Source organism: Lagenorhynchus albirostris, chromosome 4 (assembly GCF_949774975.1).
Source record: "Lagenorhynchus albirostris chromosome 4, mLagAlb1.1, whole genome shotgun sequence".
NCBI lineage: Eukaryota > Metazoa > Chordata > Mammalia > Artiodactyla > Delphinidae > Lagenorhynchus > Lagenorhynchus albirostris.
The window spans coordinates 62,214,423-62,222,306 of record NC_083098.1 but is presented as its reverse complement, the minus strand read 5'-3'; the positions used below and the strand labels follow the sequence as shown (position 1 = coordinate 62,222,306).

Sequence of the window (7,884 nt, the reverse complement as noted above, 5' to 3'; positions counted from 1 at the left end):
CAACTTCCATGTGTTTATTTGTTTATCATCTCTTTTTAGAGAATAGATTATTTTAAACCTTAATTCTAAATCATGTGGCACATTTTGGGGGTGAGTCTTTGATCTTTGACCTGATAAGCTGAGGAATGGATAAGAACCCAGGAGAGTAGGAGAGGAATCTGTTCAAATCAGTGGCTGGATTAATTCAGATGGAGTTTATCAAGGTTTCCAGCCCAACTGTTAAAAAAACAAAAAAAACCCCACTACTCTTTCTTTTTCTTCTTTGCAGTTTTACCAAACTTCCAGTAACAAAACAGGCAACATTTAGTGACCAGGAATATAAAAGTTGCCACGCATGCTAGCAGGAACCCAATCACATCCAAAGAATTGTACTGGTACCAGGTGAGGTTGTGGATGGCTGGCCGAAGGTGTTTGGCTCCTTTGTGGCGCATGATAAACTCAATCCAGAAGACTGCTCGGTCCAGGGGCTTCATAGGCTGATCATGGTGAATTCTTGATAACTTCATAGCATTCTCTTTATAGCTAAGGATTGAATAAATATGTAGATACTCACTTGAAAAATTTGTTAAGGACATGAAATACCTAAAATTTTTATATATTATCAAAGGTATATTACATAATTATTAATACATTATTTCATAAATATATCACTAAGGGCACAGAATGCACATGAAAGTTTGTTTCCTCGAGATATTTCTAGATAAGGTGGTCTATCAGCTGGAATTCATTGGATGTTTCATAGTCTTAGTAATGATTGGAGGTAGGGGAAAAATAATTTCTAATTGGAAGTAGAATTTTAAATGTTCAGAAATAGGAATGTAGAATATGTGAGTTGAGAATATAGAATTTGATCTCATTTGCTGAGTATGGTATTGGGAACATGATAGTGACAGGAAGCAGCATTGAAGGGTAGGTCTGTGAGAAAGGAACCCCTTCCCCTTCCCCCTCAACCTTCCCCAGGTTCTGTCTGGAGTGTTAGTGTTAACAAGAAGCTAGTCTTCAACAGTAGCAAGAAAGATTTCAGTCTGTGATCTTCATGGCCCTGATATTTCAATTGAAAACAAAAAGCTTAATATGACCCTATGGGCAAGAAGTAGGGCCTGAGATTGAGTAGATGCTGGAAACTTTGCTTCAAGCAACAGAGGGATGCAAGTGCAGTGATGAGAGGGAAAAATGGCAATAACTAGAACACTAACCCTTCTAATTTTAGTCAAGGAACAGAAGACCAGTCCCTGGTTTTGGTTTAAGTTTTTGAACGGCTGACTTAGAAAAAGGATTTCCTTGGGTTTGTGAAGGACATGAAGAAGGGAGGTTATTCTCCCACACTGAAGTGCAGTCACCATTGATGGAGAATACAGAACATTAAATTATAGAAAATAGTGGAACAGCATGTAGAAAGTTCTGAGGAAGATAATTGTGGCTAAAAAAAAAAAATTATACAAAGTCCTGTTGCTCTTTGGTTAAAAAGAAAATACTACAGGCCTTTCTTAATACACAAGAATTTAAGGAGTAAATACCTCTGGATATATCTCAGGAAAACAAGGAAACAACAACAACAAAAGCTCCAAGACACAGAAACAAAATATTTGTCAGATAAAAAAATAATAAAATCGTTCAGGAATAAAAATACTGTAATAAAACATGAATTACATCAAGTCCATATAAACACCAAACTAATGCTAAACAATGTTGGAAATGTGGTCATGGACAAGATGTGTATGTTGTAAGCTTTGATAATGTTGTAATGATAATGCAGCTGACAGAAATTAACATGTGATGTTTAAGAGACATGGACTGGAAGTTGAGAATTGACTTCAAGTAAAAGTCATTCTATACTGACCAAAATTGGAAACATTTACAAAATAATTATTCTAATCTCTACTGTCAAAATTTTTTCATAGATTTATATGAAATTTTTAGTAAGAATTTATCTGATATTAAAGAAATATTTATCCAAAGTCTGGCAATACTTTTAATTTTAATGTTTTTTCCTCACAGAGTATATTTATTTGATTTTTATGAGAAAGAATAACATAATAAATATAATCATTCATCATTAGGAATTTATTTATCTATGATTACAGCTAATCTTCATGTTGTTCAAAGTTCCCCACAATTTATTCACTGAAGTAAGTTTCAATTTACTGAAAGTTTGTAATTTTGTATAACATCTCTTCATTCCTCCAACTCCTAGCTCCTGGTAACCACCACTCTAGTATCTGTTTCTGTGTGTTTCACTTTTTATATACAAATATAAGTGCTATCATACAGTATTTTTCCTTCTCTGACGTATTTCATTTAGCATGATGCCATATTATCACAAATGGAAAGATTTCCTATTTTCTCTTTGCTGAATAATATTCCTTTATATACATATGCCACATATTCTTTATCCTTTCATCCACTGACAGAAACTTAGGTTGTTTTTATATTTGGCTATTGTGAACAAGGCTGCAATGAACATGGGAGTGAAGATATCTCTTCCATATTCTGTTTTTATTCCCTTTAGATACATACCCAGAAGTAGGATTACTGGAGAGTGTAGTAGTTCTATTTTTAATCTTTTGAGGAGCCTCCATACTTCTTTTTTTATAGTCACTGCACCATTTGCATTCCCACCAAGAGTGCACTAGAGTTCCCCATTCTTCATATCCTTACCAACACTTGTTATAACTTGTCTTTTTTTTTTTTAATAGATCTTTACTGGAGTATAATTGCTTCACAATCTATGTTACTTTCTTTTGTACAACAAAGTGAATCAGCCAAATGCATACAAATATCCCCATATCCCCTCCCTCTTGAGCCTCCCTCCCACCCTCCCTATCCCACCCCTCTAGGTCATCGCAAAGCACCAAGCTGATCTCCCTGTGCTATGCTGCTGTTTCCTACTAGCTAATTATTTTACATTTCGTAGTGTATATATGTCGCTGCTACTCTAACTTCACCCCAGCTTCCCCCTCCCCCGCTGTGTCCTCAAGTTCATTCTCTATGTCTACATCTTTATTCCTGCCCTGCCACTAGGTTCATCAGTACCATTTTTTTTAATTCCATATATATGCGTTAGCATACAGTATTTGTTTTTCTCTTTCTGACTTATTTCACTCTGTGTGACAGATTCTAGGTCCATCCACCTCACTACATATAACTCAATTTTTTTTATGGCTGAGTAATATTCCATTGTATATATGTGCCACATCTTCTTTATCCATTCATCTGTCAATGGGCATTTAGGTTGCTTCCATGTCCTGGCTATTGTAAATAGTGCTGCAATGAATATTGTGGTACATATCTCTTTTTGAATTATGGTTTTCTCAGGGTATATGCCCAGGAGTGGCATTGCTGGGTCATATAGTAGTTCTATTTTTAGTTTTTAAAGGCATCTCCATACTATTCTCCATAGTGGTTGTATCAATTTACATTCCCATCAACAGTGCAAGAGGGTTCCCTTTTCACCACACCCTTTCCAGCGTTCATTGTTTCTAGATTTTCTGATAATGGCCATTATGACCAGTGTGAGGTGATACCTCATTGTAGTTTTGATTTTATCTCTAATAATTAGTGATGTCGAGCATCTTTTCATGTGTTTGTTGGCAATCTGTATGTCTTCTTTGGTGAAATGTCTATTTAGGTCTTCTGCCCATTTTTTAATTGGATTCTTTTTTGTTTTTTTTTTTTGATATTGAGCTCCATGATGAGCTGTTTGTACATTTTGGAGATTAATCCTTTGTCCATTGCTTCATTTGCAAATATTTTCTCACATTCTGAAGGTTGTCCTTACGATCATACACCATGATCAAGTGGGATTTATCCCAGGGATGCAAGGATTCATCAGTATATGCAAATCAATCAATGTGATACACCATATTAACAAATTAAGGAATAAAAACCATATGATCATCTCCATAGATGCAGAAAAAGCTTTTGTTCAATACCCATTTATGATAAAAACTCTCCAGAAAATGGGCATAGAGAGAACCTACTCAACACAATAAAGGGCATGTATGACAAACCCACAGCAAACATCACACTCAATGGTGAAAAACTGAAAGCGTTTCCTCTAAGATCAGGAACAAGACAAGGATGTCCACTCTTGCCACTCTTATTCAGCATAGTTTTGGAGGTCCTAGCCACAGAAATCAGAGAAGAAAAAGACATAAGAAGAATACAAATTGGAAAAGAAGAAGTAAAACTGTCACTGTTTGCATATGACATGATACTATATATAGAAAATCCTATAGATGCCACCAGAAAACTACTAGAATTAATCAATGAATTTGGTAAGGTTGCAGGATACAAAATTAATGCACAGAAACCTCTGGCATTCCTATATTCTAACAACGAAAAATCAGAAAGAGAAATTAAGGAAACAATCCCATTTACCATTGCAACAAAAAGAATAAAATACCTAGGAATAAACCTACCTAAGGAGGTGAAAGACTTGTACTCAGAAAACTATAAAACTCCGATGAAAGAAATCAAAGATGACATAAACAGATGGAGAAATATACCATGTTCTTGGATTGGAAGAATCAATATTGTGAAAATGACTATATTACCCAAAGCAATCTACAGATTCAATGCAATCCTTATCAAACTAATGGCATTCTTCACAGAATTAGAACAAAAATTTTTACAATTTGTATGGAAACACAAAAGACCCCAAACAGCCAAAGCAATTTTCAGAAAGAAAAACGGAGCTGGAGGAATCAGGCTTCCAGACTTCCAACTATACTACAAAGCTACAGTAATCAAGACAGTATGGTACTGGCACAAAAACAGAAATATAGGTCAATGGTACAGGATAGAAAGCCCAGAGATAGACCCATGCACATATGGTCACCTAATTTACGACAAAGGAGGCAAGAACATACAATGGAGAAAAGACAGTCTCTTCAATAAGTGGTGCTGGGAAAACTGGACAGCTACATGTCAAAGAATGAAATTAGAACACTACCTAACACCATACACAAAAATAAACTTCAAGTGGATTAAAGACCAGACACTCAAATGTAAGACCAGACACTATAAAAGTCTTAGAGGAAAACGTAGGAACTCCTTGACATAAACTGCAGCAATATCTTTTTTGACCCACCTCCTAGAGTAATGAAAATAAAAACAAAAATAAACAAATGGGACCTAATGAAACTTAAAAGCTTTTGCACAGCAAAGGAAACAATAAACAAGATGAAAAGACAATATACCTTGTCTTTTGATGGTGGCCATTCTACCAGGTGTGAGGTGATACCTTATTAAGGTTTGGATTTGCATTTCCTGATGCTTAGTGACATCAAACTGCTTTTCATGTACGTGTTAGCCATTTGTGTGTCTTCTTTGGACAAGTATCTATTCAGTAACTCTGCTTTATAAGAGTTCTTTATATGTTTTGTATATTAACCTCTTATCAGATATGTACTTTGCAAGTATTTTCTTCCATTTTGCCAGTTGCCTTTCATTTTGTGGATCATCTATTTTGCTGTGCAGAAGCTTTTAAGTTTGATGTAGTCCCACTTGTTGATTTTTGCATTTGTTCCTTGTGTTGTTGGTGTCATACCTAAAATATTGTTGGCAAAACCCTTGTCAAGGAATTTTTCCCCTTTGTTTTCTTCTGGGAGTTTCATGGTTTCAGGTTATGTTTTACTATTTAATCCATTTCTAGTCAATGATTCTAAGTGATGGAACATAGAGTTCCAAATTTCATTCTCCTGCATATGATTATCAATTTACCCCAGTACCATTTAATGAAGAGACAACCATTTTCCTATTGATTATTCTTGGCTCTTTTTTCAAATATTATTCAACTTTGTATTTGAAGGTTTGTTTCAGTGCTCTCAATCCTGTCCTTTGGTCTATGTGTCTATTTTTATGCCAATACCATACTTTTAAATTTACTATAGCTTTGCAGTATAGTTTGAAGTAGGAAGTGGGATGCCTTCAGCTTCATTCTTCTTTCTCAGGACTTCTTTGGCTATTTGAGATATTTTGTGGCTTCATACAAATTTAGGATTGGTTTTTCTACTTCTGTGCCCCAAAAGGCTTTAGAAGCTGGTCACTCAGTTCACTCTTCCCTTCCTGGTGAGGAACTCTTTCTAGCTGAGAATTTCTCTGTTGGTGCTGAGCAATGCTGGCCTGGGGATGGGATGATGCAGGCATAAATAAGCTGTCTTCACTGTTCTTGTGTGATTATTCTCAGAGTTTTTTTGTTCCACATTGTTGCTAAAATTTCTTAAGTGAACTTTAGAGCTCTCCCAGAGATATTTTTATTCATGGATAGTGTCTAATTGTTGATCTTTTTCAGGGGACAGGGAGGCTGGGGTCTTCTATGTCTCCACTTGGAGCTCTCAATTTTACTTCATTGACTTTCTCTTGAAATATTTTTAATTAAAAAGTAACATGATCCCATTTTTATAGGATTATTTTTCTTTTCTATTTATTAATTAGCACAAGGAAATAGCTGAGGTAATATTTCTACTGGTAATTGGTTATAGCTACATGAGGAGAGTTAAGTGGGTTTTCATTTTTATCTCCTTATGTTTTTGTCATATTGCCTGAATTCTTTATAATGGTAATATCTGCAATTTTTAAGAAATAAACAACAAACACTATTAATAAAAATAATAATATTTAGTAATAGCTTAGTTTATTTAAACAAATTTAGTATTTCTTTGAGATTGTACGTTGTTGCCCAGTAATCTATTGCCCAGGTGAATCTAAATGCATTCATAAAATTTGAAAGGTATAAGCCAATCATTATTTAATGTTAGCCAGCCCCTGGTGATTATGTAAAAGTAATCAATTTAGTAGAATAAAACAATTTACTCCTTTTAAAATACTGATGCTTCTCAGAAAAGAATATATTCTATACTCACGAAGGGTTGTTAATAACTGCTTTCAAAGTGTTAAGCAGATCGGAACTTGTCATTCTTTGCAAGTCTACTTCAACAGCTGCCCCTTTGGCTTTTATACGAGCAATATTATCATGCTGATCACCAAACAGAGGAATTCCCACCATAGGGATCCCATGGTAAATAGCTTCATAGATCCCATTGGTTCCACAGTGAGTAATAAAAGCTCTGGTTTTGGGATGACCTAAAAAGAAAAAAATATATATCATTTTTCTATGTTGTAAGAGTTTCAGAAACAGAAAATCATGACACTTGTATAAATAATTCAATTATGAAGCATCTTCTATATAATTCTGTGCCATGAGGCCATATGTAAATGCCTATAAACTCTAAAGAAAGCAGCAATTGATTATTCCATGCTAAGCAGCAACTAGTGATTCCAGGAATTAAGTGATCCCATAAGCCTGTGAAAGGTTTGCACAGAGTTAAATGATGAAAAATACTTGCCTTTGGACAAGTTTTTGGGGTGAGACTTCTTTAGTAAACAGGACTGAGGGATTTAAGAAAAAAATGCTTCTGTGGTTGGGGAAGGGGGGTAATATATGCAGGGTTTCAATGTGAGAATGGCTAGAAAGATAGATGAGGGCAAGATCATGAGGTTTCTGTTTAGGAAAATGGAATTTGCCCTTTATTTTGAGTAATATGGAACCATTTATAACATTATAGTTGGTGAAATGGTTTATCAGATTTTTTTCAAATAGTTATAGTGAGAAAAAGAGAAGAGAGGTGGGAGAAAATGGATACAGAGTCAGGATGATGCTGAAATATTGTATACAGAAGTTAATGAGAGCCTGATCTAAAGGTACTTTCCTTGACTCTGATTCTGAGGAGGGAGAGATTGTATCATAAATGCGAGAATTATAAATTCCATATTTATGTTAGAACTTAACAAAGATTCTATCCTTGACCAAAGTCTAGTCAAACTCCTCTGAACTCTCTTCTCAACTAGGCCCTGATTTGGGGGTTTATTTGTTTATCTCTG

At 34.9% G+C, this 7,884-nt stretch overlaps 1 protein-coding gene across 2 annotated transcripts in view; it reads right to left on the bottom strand.

The window, feature by feature from the left end:
- Nucleotides 1-242: 242 nt before the first annotated feature.
- The window catches only part of LOC132519314 (UDP-glucuronosyltransferase 2C1-like), a 34,406-nt gene continuing 26,764 nt past the window's right edge, over nucleotides 243-7,884 (bottom strand). For both annotated transcript variants that reach the window (XM_060147253.1, XM_060147254.1), the window contains exons 5-6: nucleotides 6,867-7,086; nucleotides 243-522 (exon numbers count right to left, since the gene is read on the bottom strand). In XM_060147253.1, the coding sequence (XP_060003236.1) occupies nucleotides 243-522; nucleotides 6,867-7,086 (500 nt within the window). The remainder of the gene's footprint in view (nucleotides 523-6,866; nucleotides 7,087-7,884) is intronic.